Below are 16,948 nucleotides of genomic sequence, written 5' to 3' on the forward strand. Positions count from 1 at the left end.
TCAAAACCCATTACTTTGCCAATAGTATTTTCAAGGTTCTGATGATGAATGAAATACTACCTCTTCCAACTGCAAATAGAGAAAAAGCTATTATCGTATTGACTTTATTTGAAATAACAAGATCATCAGCTTCCTTGTTTCAAAAAGAAACTCAGACGCCTTCTTAGAAATTTTATTTTGTTCAATACATTGGTCAGCCACCTTTTACTGAGCTTTTTTTCAAGTTAGTAAATAATGAAATGACAAGTGTTGAGTGCTTACGTAAGGGCTTCTTATAAAGCAGACACCCAAATGAAGATCTCGATTGCGATGCTTGCCAAACTTTGTCCAACTTCCAAAGATCTCTGTTTTTTCCTATTCATCTTGTGTTGTACATCTCACATTTCCTTTACCGAATGCTTTGCTAGCAAGGTGAATTTAATGGGCTAGATAAGAATAAAAGTCATAAGATATTACTATGATTAAAATTTTGAAACATACTTAAACTTTTCATCTGACACTAGTCAGAGTATGAGACATCTGAACATGGATCGAAAACGTTATATGAATGAATTTATATAATGCCTGTGAATCGAAATAGTCCATTCAAAAATGAGAGCACAAGAGTGTTAAATTTTGCCTAGTCAGCAACGTTAGAAATTAAATGGGAATTGGCAAGAGAAGAAGTAAAGGTAGGTATCCTGTCGCTGTGTAGAAGAATCTTATGATGCTGTTATAGCTTTTTGTTCTTTATGCTGCTGTTTTGAAATTGAAACCGTTACTAAGTATTTAACTATTTGCAGTCACGACGTGCTTAAAACGCTTAGCCTCTAGAGTTAGTAACAAAGGTGTATCGGCGCAGAAGTGCCGAGCACTGCTTCATTGTCAGGTCCGTCAATAGAAGGAATCCCTCCTGCTCATACATGGATTCAGTTTGGATAGGAGCACAGGACAGGGATATATATATATATATATATATATATATATATATATATAAATATATATATATATATATATATATATATATATATATATATATATATATATATATATATATATATATATAGAAATTTGTCTTTTGATACTTCCGTAGCACAGTGCTCAATACGTTAGCACGTAGAGCGTGATATATCATAGATTGAAGAAAGTAAAACGATTGAAGAAAGATTGAAGAATGTTACATCTCCTGAAGAGTGAGTTACTCACGAAACAGGCTTGTAGAGATAAACCATGTAGTTTTACTTTCTTCAATCTATGATATATATATTCATGGCAATCAACTGATTCCAATTACATAAAGCATATCTAAATATAGGCTATTCTAATGTGACGTTTCATTGTTTATTAATATGATGTAATACCTCACCCCAGAAATAAAGTCTGTTGTTTGACAAAATGCACGAATGAATTGGGAAAACGAGGTTATGAAATGTATTGCCCTATATAGGGCTATTGAGTTCCATGTTTAACCCAAGCGGACTTAGGGTTTTCAGTTTTTTTATCCAAAAGTCTTCTCGTCGTTGCAGTCGAGATCTTAAGAGTTCCTTGTCGCCTTCAAGAAACTTAAGCTGTTCAATTATTATAAATTTCGCGTCATTATTGAAGTTGTGGGAAGTGTTGTTAAAATGTTGGCAAACTGGTATTGATGCTGATTTACTTGAGTCTTTTCGGTGGTTGTTTATTCGTAGATTGACTTGTGTTTCTGATTTACCAATGTTTTGTAAACCGCATTTTATACATTCTAGTAGATAGATCGCATACTTACTTTTGCAGTTAACCTTATGTCGGATCACATAAGTACGCTTGGTTTGGTTACTTCTAAAAGTTGATGTACTCAAAACTTGTTGGCAACATAAATTGCCTTGTTTAGTATTACATGGTTTACAATGACCCTTTTCATTACGGCTTTTAGATTTTGCTACTTCATTGTTGGATATTTTATTACTCCCAAGGATATCCCTTAAATTCTTGTTACGTTTGTATGACATCATGGGAGGATTTTTGAAGCTTTTCGCGATTTTGGGATTGATGTTAAGGATGTTCCAGTTCTTACGTAATATACTTCCAATAGGTGGAAGGGTTCTGTTATAGGTCGTGATGAATGGAGTTCTGTTACTTGTTGTCTTTTTAGAATTTTGCTTTAGTAGTTCTTCGCGTGAAATGCTGTCAACCTCTTTTATTTGTTTGTCAATGATTGCTCTTTCGTATCCTCGTGATGTAAATGCTTTGACAAGTTGCTCTGTGTTATTTTCATACTCTGCATTATCAGAGCAAATTCTCTTAATTCTTAATGCTTGGCTGTAGGCTAGGCTATTTTTTAGTGGTAGTGGATGTTCAGATGCTCTATGAAGATAATTCTGTCTGTCTGTGGGTTTCCTATGTAGTCTTGTTTGCAAATGGTTTCTGTTATCGATATAAACGATCGTGTCCAAAAATGGGACTTCTTTTGCTGACATCTCATAATCAAATTTGATAGAGGTATGTTTTTCGTTAAGTTCAGATATAAAGTTTTCAAATTGCTGTTTGGTGCCTGTCCACAAAATAAATATGTCGTCGATGTAACGTAGATATAATTTTGCTTTATTCCCAATATATGGATAAATGTATTCTTCTTCGAATTTCCCCATAAATATGTTAGCGTAAGAGGGGGCACATATTGTTCCCATGGCACAACCCTTGATTTGGAGGAAATTATTGCCATTAAATTCAAAATTGTTACAGGTAAGTATAAGTTTTAGAAATTCAAGTATTACGATTGGAGAAGCTGAAAGTGTATTTGTATTTGTAGGCTGGTTTAATTTTTGTTTAACAGCATCAAGGCCTTCATTTGTAGGGATATTAGTGTCAAGGGATCTGACATCCATGGAAATAAGTACTGTATTATGTGATAGGTCTTCAACTGACGATAATTTATTAATAAAATCTGTGGTGTCTCTTACGTACGAACTTAGTCGCTGTGCTACTGGATTTAAGTGGTAGTCTACATATTTAGAGATTTGGCTAGAATGGCAAGCTACTGAACTTACCACTGGTCGACCGGGATTGTTTGGTTTATGTATTTTCGGTAGCATGTAGAACCTAGGTGTTTTAGGGTTAGCTGTTTTTAACGCTTCTCCAATTTTAGATTGTATTGATTTCTCTCCTATATACCTGTCGATTAAATCATTTATCATTTTATTGTGTTTATTGGTTAAATCTTCATCAATGGTTGAATAGAACTGGGTATTACCTAACTGTCTGTTTGCTTCTTTTATATAGTCGTTTACGTCAATTATTACAAATGCTCCCCCTTTGTCCGCTTTGGTTATGATAATGTCGGTTCTTTGTTTTAAATCATTCATGGCTTTTATTTCTTTTTTTGAGAGGTTATTTTTGGGTAGAGGTACCTTAGGTGTTGAGTAAATATCGCTTTTTACCGCTTCTATAAAAGTTTCGACTGTATGATGTACATTGTATGGTGTCCATCTACTTTTCTTCCTAAATATTCTTTCTTCGTCTGTTTGTTGCTCGTCAGTTTCTTCTTCATCTTCTAGTGTTTCTTCATCGTTGTTAAAATGGGCTTTAAGTTTGATTTTTCGAAAAGATTCCTTCATGTCTTCTTCAAGTTCTTTTGCTTTGTAAGGTAAGGGTGTAGGACAAAAGTTGAGGTTTTTGTTTAATAGTTTAAATTCACTTAAGGAAAATTTAAAGTTTGACAAATTTATGACCTGTCCAAACGGATCGTTTATTGTTCGGACAAGCTTCTTAATAACTTTTCGAATCCTGTTATTGCCTTTGTTGTTTCGTTTAGGGCTGTAAGCATATCTGTTAGGCCCCCATGATACATGGAGGCCGTGGTTTCGTTTTTTTGGTTTTGGTTTTGAATTTCCTCGGTTGTTTGTGCTTTAACATGTGTTGTTTGATTAGACTTTTCCGTTCTTTGTTTCGGGCGCTGCAAAATTTTGATCATTCCAGGGACTTTCGTTGTTCTGTCTCTTTGGCTCTGGCTTGTTGATGCTCTTACATTTTTTAGGTGATCTACAAAGCTCATTGGTCGACTTTGGTTGGATGTATATATATATATATATAGATGATCAGTAAAAAAACAACTTGATTAACGTTTCGCAATATGCTTCTTCAGAATATTATGTGGAAATAATAAATAGCTGAGAAAAGAAGAAAATAATCCAAGAGATTGGAAATAAAAATAAAACTATGTTTCAACTAACCTAATATTAAGGCCCCGGGCCGCGAAAGTTTCTAACTTATACTGCCAGAAACTTTCACGTATCCTACCATTCCCATTAAGTCTATCTATAATAGTTACTTTAATATCTTCGAGAAACCCATGATGATCCTTCCCTGCAAAATGCCGGAAAAATCAGTCTGAGGTATACCCGAAGAGCCCCCGATAAACTTACGATTGCACGCCTTGTAGTTATTAAACCTAAGCCTAAACGGCGTGCAAGTGCTACCCACATACTGTACACCACATACTTTACATTCCATAAGATACACAACATTGGACGAATCACAATTAAACGAAAAATTTATCTTATATTCCTTATCAGTTATATGGGAAGTAAAAGTATCAATGTCACACATAACATTACACACTTGACACCGAGACTTGCCACACGGAGTACAACCCTTGTTATGTGAAACCCCTGCCCCCTCACTATGACGTTTAGCCCTAACTAGTATATCTTTAAGATTCTTACACCTCTTAAATGATATTAAAGGTGGCTGAGGAAACACCTTCCTATGCTCTTCTGATACTGTAAGCATAGGAAAGTCTCCCGGCCCCCTTGCCCAAATTATTCAAGGCTGGATGGTATGTGGTAACAAATGGAACCCGCCCATTCCCACTGTGTTCATGTTTCCCATTAGCCTTATCCAGTAGTGTAACCCTATCCTGCCTACGTGCCTAATCTATCTGTTCTGTTATAAGTGATTTCTCATATATGTATATATATACATACATACATGTATGCGTTTCCCTCTACCCACCACGTAGTGTCGTCCACTAAAACAGGTAAAAGGAAACTATGATTTTTTCTTGACTTGCTATATCCGAAATCTGCAAACTTTTAAAACAACCACCCCATCCCCCCGAGAAGAGGCAGAGCACTGCATACCACCTGTATTAAAAATGCATAATTTAGCCATTTTGATGAAAAAATTGAGGAAATTGTCTGGAACATCAGCTCATTTGTATTTTTCTTGTATCACCAAAGAGAAGAGGTTAACAGATATAATTATACACAACACCAATGTTACAAATAAAAGTTTTGCTTAAAAATTCAAAGCGATGTTGCAACTTACTTTCATTGAGAGGACAATAGCACTGCTTACACCCTCTTAATTTAAGAACAAATTAAGAACAATCCAGCCTCAGATTTTCGAAAAAATTAAGAACAGCCAGCCTGAACTTAAATTTACTGATTCTTATAAAAAAAAGAGTGTAAAGTATTTTGCTAAACTTTAGCCTGGGGGATGCTTTTTTAGCCTTTCTACAAGGTACAATTTCGAAAATTTTATTTTGCGTCGGACCCAACCATGGTGGGTCCTCCTACCTCACTAAACTTGATACATAGGCCGCCAGGTTCAATTTTGTGGCGTCGTCCCTATCATGTAGCCGAAAACATATACCTCCCCTCCCGTGAAGATGTAAGTTTTATTGCAAAGCAAAATCAAATTTTTAATTTTAATTAAGCTCACTTAGATAAATAAATATTTCATATGCAATTAAGTTTAAATTTGTGTTTATTGCTTATAAATTTATCCTTGGTAAAGAAAAATTTACATTGGTAAAACTTTCATTAGCATCCTGTAGACTCCTGTAATTTTGCTTCGAGGTCTGCAGGGCACCACTCCATTTTGCAGGGCAGAAATCCTTTTCACCCCCCCCCCCCGAACTTATTGGCCTAGTTACGCTCCTGATCCCAACAAGTTGATTTATATTTGGATTGATTTTGATTGGTTTGTTTTTGGTTGGTATGGCAGAAGTCCGCCTATTGAGCGTGAAAAATGGTAAAAAATATCATAATGATTTGTGAAGCTAGAAATCTGGAAAGAATCTTCAAGGTACCATTGAATTAAAACTTATTCTAAAATAGCATTATTTTTAGTTTTAGCTGACTTTTCGCGCGGTTACACGGTTTTAAGAAAAATATGGCACTGGTTTACGGTTTTTGCGAAAATTTCAGATGGTTCTAGGGTTTCTAGATCCCCCAAAAAACACCCCCTGTATCGGACACCATTTTTGCTGACCTCGCTTACAAACAGCCTATCATTGCTGGATTTTTGCTGGATGCTTGTGCTGGGGTAATTTGGCCAAACCTGGAAACCTGTACGAAAGTGGAGACAATGAAGTTACTGATTAAAATGCTCAGTGCTAGTGATCAGTTTGAAATTGAAGCTCGGGACGAGTTTATTACGATCCTTGAATTAAAGAAGCGAATAGGGGAGATTAAAGGTATCCCGGCCAATTCTCAGAGACTTTTATATAAAGGAAAGGCCCTGAGCGATAATAAAACAACAAAAGATTATGGTGTTGGGGAAGGCAGCCGGCTACATCTTTCCATAAAGTCTCAGGGAAGCAGTCGAAGCTGTACAAGTACAACGCAGGAGAACAAAGATGTTAGATTTCATAATTTAGAGAACAAGAGTTTCATAACAAAACTTGAAGACGTTCTGGGTTCCCATTTTTCAGGAGAAGATTCGAAAAAGGTCATATATCATTTTAAAACAATGTACGAAGACATGTTGTATTCTATGAGCTTAGATGATATTGAAAGGCTTGCAAAAAGTAATTTGAAAAATCAAGTGGCACTCATTCAAAATGATAAATAATTGTGTATAAAGTTGTTAATGTGAAAGCATATTGCACTAGATAGGTATACACTCCCCTAGCAAAAGTATTGCACCACCTTGTTCAAATGGTGGCACTTTTTGTCAACTTTTCAACCATACTAAACATTTGAATGCAGAAATTGAAAATGTTTGACTTTGGTAAAACATCATGAACCATGATTCAAATTGTTCTTGATAAACCAGAGAACCATTAAATAAATTCTTCAGGTTTGACCTGAAATACCAAAATAATACATTGCCAAATTATATCCAACCAATTCAAGAAGGCTGGAAGCAAATTCAAAAGTTCTAGCTCCCGTCAAAATATTGAAATTTGAAACTGTTAAAAGGTTTTTTTACTGTTTTTTCAAAAAGTGTTCTAAAAAGATTGAAGTGTTGGTTGGTGGTTGTTGTCCTATACACCACTTTAAAACATCATCAATTTGCGCAATAATAGCTTGTGATTATTCTCCAGCAATTTACCTCCTTCCAGATGGTGGAATACTTTTGTGAGGGAAGTGTATGTTTCAAAAATAGCATCACCTATAAAAATTGCATCACATAGAAGATATCCAGAGTCTTAATTGAATTTATTGTAACAAACTGTCAATGATATCCGTTAACATCTTAAACTTTTAGTTAAACATGAATCATAGGTAATTTATACAATTGTTCAGTTCTGATTTCATTTACCAACCAAATTGTTTATTGAAATATTTACTCTCTCTTAAAATTAAAATTTAAGAGATTTCTGTTTTGAAATTCTTCACTACTGTTATTTTTTCTTGCATTTTAAGATCATAATACCATCAAGTAAAGATGGTATTATGATATCTATTTAAACAAAGCTTTCATTTTCATTATTTGCATTTGCTTCTTGTCAGGCATTAATTTAAGGAATTTTCATCACTGCACAAAACAGCGTAAAACATCGATTTTCGGGGCCAATAGGGTGTGGCGAAGGGTGTGGCTAGGCTTTGATTGAACCTCTTTTGGACGGACCAACAATGTTTACATTGTTTTCAGGGACTTTTCAGTGTAATTTGGACTAACTACAGCTACCACTGATTATGTATAAATCTTACCAGAACATATCAAACCTGGCAAAAAGAAAACAGAGTAGCAAACCTAATAACAGGGAATTTTTTCTTCATTTCCACCCTATGGAGTCAATATAGTATTTATTTGTGAATGGTGGAAATGGAGTGGAATGCAATTACTGTGTTTGTTAGTTATTGATTGATCCTTAAAAGGCAAATCAACTGTTTCTAGGTGTTTCTTTTCATAAAATGCTGTTTTCAGACACTTGATCTCTAATCATGTTACATATTTCAATGTTCTAAGAACTGTCCAAAGCACAGCCTTACTGTATATTACTTACTTTTTATGTAATATGAGGTTCGTTTATATAATACAAATCCATAACTGCTACTAATCTTTCAAAACTATACCTGGCTAGCTTTATGGATACCCAAACCAAAAAAAATGTTTATCCAAATATAAAACAAAGATAGAAATGGTATTCATTCCAATTATTGTGGCGTATTGTATTTCATACAAAAGAATAGAAGCAGGCGGCCATTTGATGGTGGTAGTGGTATTGGGTCTTTATTGCCATGCAATGTAAGAAATCCAAAGTTGTCGGAGGCCCTAGGATTATCTGACAGAAGAAGCTTAACAGCAGGAAATTTTGTGTCCACACCCGTTAGATTATCTTAAAATATATTTCAGAATATTTCTAGCAGGTATTTTCAAGGCATTGCAGGTATTTTTTTCAAGGCATGCTTTTATTACATTTGATCAATTCCAGTCTTAAGATTTACATAATTACTTTATAAGAACCCACAGACCTTGGCTTATTCCTTGGAATCTTAGCAATAACAGATTTATTGCACTATTCTTTTTATCTATTTCTTTTCCAGTATTCTTTCTTTTTTCTTGAAAAACACTTTTTGCATTATGAAGTGCGTTTGTGATTAACTGTATGTTAACTGTAGGTTTTAGTTGAGTTTCACACGTAGGTTGATTCTATTATCTTATTTGACTCTTGATTATAGTTTGTATTCATTTGTCTTTATTCTAAAAACATCCAAATCAGTAGTAGTTGGAGTATTTCAAAAGTGAAGTAATTCATCACTGCACATTTTTCAATTCATCACTTCACATTTTCGATTCATCACTGCACAAATTGGTCATCACTGCACCTTAAATTAATTCTTGCTTCTTGTGGTTAAAGCACATTACAGCTTGAAGAATTTTTCTTATTTGAAATTCTCCATAATCTAGACTTCTTCCTGTTATTAACATTTGAGTTTTTATTTTGATGTACCCTAGCTACTTATTTCATATGTACACTAGGGTATCAAAAGTATTGCAGCACCTCGAAGGAGGAGTAATGGCACATGAATGATCGAAAGCTATTGTTATGCAAATTAATTCTGCTTTTAATTCACCAATGGCAATTTATCGAGAGCAAAACAACCACCAATCAAAACTTCAATCTATTTAGAGCATTTATTTAAAAAATAACAGTAGCAAACGTCTCTTAACATTTTCAAATTTCAATATTTTGACGGGTAGCTACAAACTTTTGAAACCGCAAAAAGCCTCCTTGAAATGGATCCACATTTTTGGTCAACGTATTCTTGTGGAATTTTGCAAAAGACCTGGAAAATTCTTACAATTAATGATTCTCTGGCTTTTGGACGACCATTTGGATCATGGTTTGTAACATTTTTCATTTGAAGTCAAACTTATTTAGCAATGTTAAAGATTAGGCTATGCCAAAACTATATTTTCTTTTGAATGGAAATAAATATTTGTAAAAATGTTTTCCGTTTAGTCTGGTAACATTTTCTTTTGTATTTGTGCAAAAATATTTTCTGTGGACGGATTTTGAGCTGCAAAACCTTGCGCAGTGTTGAGTTTCATGCCTTTACTGCCCCTTGGTGCTGTAGGCAGTGAAGTAAAACAGACAAATTCTTTCCCCTCTAACATCAAATCTATTTTGGTCGCCAACTTCTCAGTTTCTTTACTACTGTAACACTCTCGAGAAATCTTTCTTGATTTACTGCAGCTGTTGTGTAGCTGCATCTAACCTGGTCAACATTTTTTTAAAAATTAAAGACCACTTCCTCATAAATGTTATATAGCGACTCGCCTCTCATTTGACAATTTTGTTTCTTCAGGCATGGGCTACAATACTTTTGATACCCTAGTGTAGTTTTGAGAAGTTTCCTCTTGCTTTAAATCTGAAATAATCAAAATTACAGGATTTTATAACGTATTTGTTCAAAGCTTTCTCAAGGTCACGATATTCAGATTCTGCAGTGCTTTGATATATTACTGACAATCACTGGAATGCCTTCCTAAATAGATTCAGATATTGGAAAGCACATCTTTATGATAAAGTTGATAATCAGCCAGGCAACAAAAAAGACATTTTTTTAAATTCCATTTCAACATCTTTTATCCAATTGATGACTAATTCAAAGTTAAAATTAACAAAATTGGTGAGACATTCCAGGTTAGACATAGACAGTTACATTTCAGGTTAAAAATCGGTTAGAAATAATAATTTAAACATGCTGACTTCATGATCTTCATTAAAGTCATCTTCATAAAAAAAACAATCATCATCTTCAGAAAAGTAGTTCAAAAAGCAATTATTTTCTTTCAAGGAAGGTTGTTGTCTATCCTTCCATGTGCTAAGTATTAGACAACTCATAAGCAACTTTGAACAGGGTGCATATTCAAGTTTTTTATTTAAAGGAGGGTACATCATTGTTGTTTCGTAGGTTGCAGTTTTACACGATTGAGAAAACGTCTTATAAATTCAACTCCATTTCATATAAAACTATTTACAACGAATATTTACAAGCATAGCAGGATTATAAAAATGCCCACTCTAACGACCATACTCGCGAACCCTTTCTCTAACACTAACTCGACTCTAACTCGAACTCACTAATTACACAAGAGCCGTAACCATTACTATGACTACTTCACAACAATCATAGAAGATATAACATTTTTTTCTCTTTATGAAGCAGAGTATGCTTTCTTTATCTATTTTCAATCTAAGGGATCACTTTTTACCTATAATGATCCAATGTTAAGCTTATTACTGTACATCAGTGATTCCATAGTTTCATTGTTGGTTGGTGATTCGCATTCAATTTCTTTTTATAGATATTTATACCGTGATAGCCCCAAATCTAATTTTAATATCTGCTAGCATGATATAACTGTGATTAAGGCAATTTAACTGCATTCAAACAGCAATAAAACAAAACATAACATATTTGTTAGTTGAACAAGAAAACAATTAAAATAGTAAAAAAAGAACCATTTTTTTCTGAATTTGCTATGTGATATTTGCTAACAGAAGTTTGACAAAAGAAGTAAAAATCTCACTATCTTGCATGTGCATGTTATCAGGACAGGTATTGCTTTTGAAAGGACTTAATGATCATTTTTCCTATTGACGTGATTTTTTAAATACATTCCTGACTCATAAACGAGAAAAATTTTCTTCATTTTTAGGTAACTTAAAGTTAGGAAAATTTTCTTTGATGCAGTTCAGTGATAGATTGAAAATGCTACAGAAACTATCCTGCCAGACCTTAAGGTTTTTCATATCAATCTATTTCAATATTTCAGTTGTGAAAACTGAGCTTAAGCTCACAGAAAAGGCTTCTAGTTTTGAAATCTGGAATCACGTATTCTTAATAAGTCTCAAACTTGCCATTGTTTTATATAATGCATGGGAACAAATTTGTTCTCATTTATTATGTGAATTTTAAGTTTCTCCATGAATTTTGAGTCAAATTTGGTCCTACTTTGTATTGCATAGTTTTCAAATTATCACGGTCGATGATATTGTACACTGAAACTAGATATTTTTTTAGCTTAAGACACTCAATTCAGAACTCCAGAATCTGAAACACTGGATAACAAGTGAAAAGCTCTATCGCGTCTGAAACACAGTATAATAAGTGAAATATGTTTAAATCCAAACTACTCAAGCGATTATTAAGTTTTAAAATAATATTAAGCTTTATATTACATAAAGGAACCCTTCCTAGTTCGGCATAAAATGTATCTAAGCAGGTTGAGGATTTCAGTTCAAATGCCAGGCGCGCAACTACGGGGGGGGGGGGGTCCTGGGGGTCCAGACCCCTGCCCTTTTTCTCAAAAGGGGAAAAGTGCCCTTTTTCCTGGAAAATTGCTTGAATATTTTAACTATTACGCTCAAATGGTTGGTCATACAGTAAATGACACACTCCGGAGATGTAATGGACCTCGCAGGAATACAGATAAATGATTTAGTCAAACTTTCACGCACTTGTTGGGTCGAACGTCATCATGTTGCAGTAATAGAGTCTATCTTCAAGCCCCAACTCTATAGCGTGTTTTATGATGCGCTACGCACTGGCTTTGAAAAAGAATGGTTCTGGAACTCAAAAACCAAAATAAAGGCACAAGATTTTGAACGGGATAGAGCCTCTACGACCTCTGGTAAAAAGTTACAAGAATAAAAACCAAGACATTTTTCAAGCCTGTCACATAGTTGACAGGGTCATAGAAGACCTTTGCATGAAACGAGCGAATGCAGAGAAATATTTTCGGACTGGTATTAGCAAGCAGTAAATATGGCACAAAAAGTTGATGTTCAGCTGTTCCGTTCCTTGTCAGTATTAAAAATCAGCTGAAGGCAAGACTTGGAGACAGAAACCAGCTGAAGGCAAGGCTCGTGGAACTGTTCAACCTCCTCCAATCTGTAGTGCGAAGCAAAGAATTCAATAATAATATTTTAAAGCGCAAAATGTCTTCGGATATGGAAGATGATGGGTTGCTATTCAAAAGTGAGCTGGCGCTGGGAAAAGGAGATGACAGCAGGGTCGCCGAGAGGGGGACAAAGGGGCAAATTGCCCTAGGGCCTCGAGGTCTAGGGAGCCTCACAAAGCAATGAATTCCGTTTTTAAATGGAATTTATTAAAAGTAACAAAATTACAATTAAAAAGTAAAACATCTTAAACGAATTAGTGAATTTAAGCTATTTGCAAGGTTGTGGTGGCAAAATTTTTGCTCGCTTCGCTCGCAAGAGGCATTGTTTTTTCCATTTCCCCCCTCCTTCGGGCCTCCTAAACTTCATCACACCTCACCACAAAATAAACCGTACACCACAACTTTTCTCTATTGATCAGTTTCCCTTGTCTGGCGTACAATATTTACAGATTTACTAACTGCTCATATTTTCGGTGTACCTAAACAAATGCCCCGGTGGACCTTGAATGAAGTTTAATTAGTGCCCTTTTTGTGTCTTGGACCCCTGCCCTCTGAAATTTCTGGTTGCGCGCCTGAATGCATATTTGCAGGCTTGAAGGTGTAGATTTTCCAAAACCTACGAACAATGTTTGGGTTCCATTGGTTACTAAGGTTGTTATTTGCTGCTTGCCATCCAATCTTAACGTAATGAATTCTAGGTATGGAATTTGAAACGTAGCAAAAGTATGCTTAAAAATAGTAAAATGTTCTAAACGATTGCAAAATAGACTGCAAGAAATATTCTAAGTGACAGTGTTTAGCGACGGCCCTGTTTATTCTGTTTATCTTCGCAATTTTGTCGATTTTTACATTCTTCTTTCTATCTTGCAATATTATTCCTAGCATTCATCCTATGATCTTGTGCTGAAAACCTCCACTTTACCCCAGTGTTTTGTGTTGACACCTGTAACCCCTGTGATTCGTCGTACGACTGAACTTCTGAACTGTCTGAACCGAACCGGAGAACCAAACCACGTCCAGCATGATGGCGAGCAAGGAAGAGGACTCGAAGGCATTCCCACTGAAACGCAATGAAGTTTTGAAGTGGAATGGCTGGGGGTATAAAGATTCTAAATTTGTCTTGCAGGATAACGGCGTAGTTGCCTTCACGGGTGATAGGTATGGTGCACTTGCCGGAGAGCTGCTTCCTAAGCTACGTGAATGGTTTGAAAAGGAGTGTGGTGCAGATATGAAACTATACTCACCATCAAGGCCTAAAATAAACATTCAAGACTACGAAGATGTAAAAATTAATGATGCGTTCTTGGATGCTGCAAAAAGGAACGATATTCTAATTTCTATGGAAGCAGAGGAAAGGATTGTACATGGCCACGGCCATACCCTACATGAAATTTTTGCTCTTAGACATGGAAAGTTGCAACGGATTCCAGATGCAGTAATCTGGCCTAAGTGTCATGAAGAAGTGGTGAAAGTTGTCCAACTTGCATCTCAGTATAATGTTTGCCTTATTCCATTTGGTGGTGGAACAAGCGTCTCAGGTGCAGTCCAATGCCCAGAGGATGAAGCACGCATGATAGTGTCAGTTGATATGACTAATATGGATAAAATTTTGTGGGTCGATGATGAAAATTTAACTGCACACATTGAAGCTGGCATAATAGGTCAAGATTTGGAAAGGAAACTTGAAAAGCAAGGGTTTTGCACAGGTCATGAACCAGATTCTATGGAGTTCAGCTCTCTTGGTGGATGGGTAGCAACAAGGGCGTCAGGTATGAAGAAAAACCGATATGGAAATATTGAGGATCTCGTCGTGAGAATAAAAGCAGTGACGCCAATAGGAACTGTAGAGAAGAGTTGCCAGGTACCAAGAATGTCTGCTGGTCCAGATATACATCACTTTATTCTTGGTTCTGAAGGAACGCTAGGCATAGTCACTGAAGTTACAATAAAGATCAGACCATTGCCAGAATGTAAAACTTATGGCTCAGTTATCTTTCCAGAATTTGAAGCTGGAATTGCATGCCTAAGAGAGATTGCTAAACTTAAATGTACACCTGCTTCAATACGTTTGATGGATAATGCACAATTTCAGTTTGGGCAGGCTTTGAAGCCTGGAAGTACACCAGTCTGGACAAGGTTTGTTGATAGTATCAAAGCATTCTACTTGCTAAGGTTCAAAAGATTTGAAGCTTCAAAAATGTGTGTCTGCACTTTACTTTTTGAAGGGAGTAAAGGTGAGGTTTCTCAGCAACAGCAACTCATTTACAGCATTGTGCCAAAGTATGGGGGAATACCTGCAGGTGTGACCAATGGGAAGCGAGGCTACACTCTGACTTTTGTGATAGCATATTTAAGGGACCTTGGATTTGACTATCACTTTATTGCTGAATCTTTTGAAACATCTGTTCCTTGGGATAGAGTGTCTAACCTTTGCAGGAATGTCAAAGCATTATTGGCAAAAAAGTGCTCTGATTTCAATATTATTCGAAAGCCTTTAGTTACATGTAGAGTTACCCAGGCGTATGACAGTGGTGCTTGTGTTTACTTTTACTTTGGATTTAACTATTATGGTATTGAAAATCCTGTACTTGTTTATGAGACAATTGAGAATGCTGCTAGAGATGAGATTATTGCCAATGGAGGATCTATCTCACATCATCATGGTATTGGCAAGATAAGGAAAAGGTGGCTTGAGTCAACTATATCCAACACTGGCACAGATATGATAAGAGCAGTTAAAGAAAAAGTAGATCCAAATAATATCTTTGGTTGCAAGAACTTGTTGTAATGTTATAATCAAGTGAAACTTAGTGAAAGCTTAGTGAAAAGTATTGAGATAAAATTAGTGACTTGTTAAAAGGATACCTAATTTGGTATATAGTTATTATATCTTTGTAAAAAACTACATGCATCGTCTGTACTTTTTTATTATCAATTATAAATCAAATTTAGCTGTGTTAGCATTTTTGGCAAGATTTGAAGTATGGGCACTTTGACAAGGACACTTTTGTCAATATTTCATAAAACATTTGAGCATGTTTAGAGGAAATATTGCATTCAAAGCATTTCTTGAGCGTCAAATATCTTTCATGAAAACCCGGATAAACATAAGTAGCTACTACTGTCATGAAATTAGATTACCATCAATTAATTAATATCTTTCCAGAGTCAATTTGGTATATATATGTTGTTATGTCGTTAGTTTTGTTAAGTTGAATTTTTTCTTCAATATTTAATTACCTAGAAAAAGACTTGGGAATAGTATGGTTTTGTAAAAATAGTTTTCAGTTTGTTATTTTTGCTTGAATTCCATTTTCACTGGCTATATAAAAATGATGGGTGATGGTGTTCATGCATAAAAAATTAACCAGGTTAAATTTACATTTCAATGTTGTGATATAGAGTCATATACTTTTTCCCTGCACCTCAACTTTCTTGGCCATTCCCTCAGTCAGTCTTTTGGCTAAAACAAAAACTCCACAACGTGTTTCTTGATATCTCAAAAACGAATACCTAAAAAATAGCTTGCACAATTTTTATTCACCGGGGTTTTTTATCGTCGTTCCATAAGGGGTGATTGCCCAAGTTTTTCATGAAGGAAAGTGGCCTCTTTCTTGTAATGTTGCTTGTGTAGAAAGAAAGAGAGAAAAACCAATAACTGTCTTTGACTGTCTTTACACAAGCGTGTAGATTATACAACAAAGGATGTACTTGTAGTATGTTGATTTATTAGGAAGTACCAAAAAATTTTTACTGAAATTGTTCCATAAGGGGTGACGTGACTATATATATATATATTTACTCAATTTAGACAGTAAATACTTTGTTAAGCGCTACACCCTGGGCGACATATTCATTTCAAACATTGAATAAAGATCAGATTTCTTTCTAGTTGAGATATATATTTCCATGGAAATAGAAATTCTAGTTCATTTGCCAAATAGGGAAGTCACATTTGCTTTGCATGTTTTCCTGAGCTTAAATGCCTTTTTTCTCAGGGTCAACTTAGTTTGGAAACAGTTCTTAACAGAAGCACAAATTGAATAAGTTTTTGAGGGTGTCAGGAGAAGTTGGGCTGTCTTGCAATCAGAATGGACCAGAATGGCAAGAGCCCCCTGTGCTATAGTAAAATATGGATATTCATTTACTTTTTCTAATGTGATGATATTTTGGTACCTTATTTCACCATGTTTCAGTGCACACTTTTTGTGCTATTAAACAAGAGCACATTTTGTTCTAGACCAATCAACGGGTTTGTTTACCAAATGTCATTAGCCAATCACCGGCCTCCATTTCGAGCTTGATTTTTGAATGTTTCAAACCAAAACACAGTTGCTGTGGAGAA

The 16,948-nt window shown here is 35.2% G+C and overlaps 3 protein-coding genes across 3 annotated transcripts; 2 read left to right on the forward strand and 1 right to left on the reverse strand.

The window, feature by feature from the left end:
• Positions 1 to 1,013: 1,013 nt before the first annotated feature.
• Positions 1,014 to 5,856, reverse strand: LOC135693003 (uncharacterized). Its single transcript, XM_065211367.2, has one exon. The coding sequence runs from the start codon at positions 3,570 to 3,572 to the stop codon at positions 1,419 to 1,421; it is 2,154 nt and encodes a 717-aa protein (XP_065067439.2). The 5' UTR covers positions 3,573 to 5,856; the 3' UTR covers positions 1,014 to 1,418.
• Positions 5,857 to 6,236: 380 nt separating this feature from the next.
• On the forward strand, positions 6,237 to 7,529 carry LOC135681087 (ubiquitin-like protein 4A-B). The gene has a single exon (XM_065195378.2). The coding sequence runs from the start codon at positions 6,328 to 6,330 to the stop codon at positions 6,811 to 6,813; it is 486 nt and encodes a 161-aa protein (XP_065051450.2). The 5' UTR covers positions 6,237 to 6,327; the 3' UTR covers positions 6,814 to 7,529.
• Positions 7,530 to 13,577: 6,048 nt separating this feature from the next.
• On the forward strand, positions 13,578 to 15,881 carry LOC135681082 (alkyldihydroxyacetonephosphate synthase, peroxisomal-like). Its single transcript, XM_065195372.2, has one exon. The coding sequence runs from the start codon at positions 13,625 to 13,627 to the stop codon at positions 15,389 to 15,391; it is 1,767 nt and encodes a 588-aa protein (XP_065051444.2). The 5' UTR covers positions 13,578 to 13,624; the 3' UTR covers positions 15,392 to 15,881.
• The last annotated feature ends 1,067 nt before the right edge of the window (positions 15,882 to 16,948 follow it).

The sequence above is a fragment of the Rhopilema esculentum genome, chromosome 18, assembly GCF_057945365.1.
Source record: "Rhopilema esculentum isolate cy_ngs chromosome 18, ASM5794536v1, whole genome shotgun sequence".
NCBI lineage: Eukaryota > Metazoa > Cnidaria > Scyphozoa > Rhizostomeae > Rhizostomatidae > Rhopilema > Rhopilema esculentum.

Excerpts from the sequence above, each read along its gene's own strand:
- LOC135693003 (XM_065211367.2), bottom strand. The coding sequence starts at position 3,572 with ATGAAGGAATCTTTTCGAAAAATCAAACTTAAAGCCCATTTTAACAAC.
- LOC135681087 (XM_065195378.2), top strand. The coding sequence starts at position 6,328 with ATGAAGTTACTGATTAAAATGCTCAGTGCTAGTGATCAGTTTGAAATT.
- LOC135681082 (XM_065195372.2), top strand. The coding sequence starts at position 13,625 with ATGATGGCGAGCAAGGAAGAGGACTCGAAGGCATTCCCACTGAAACGC.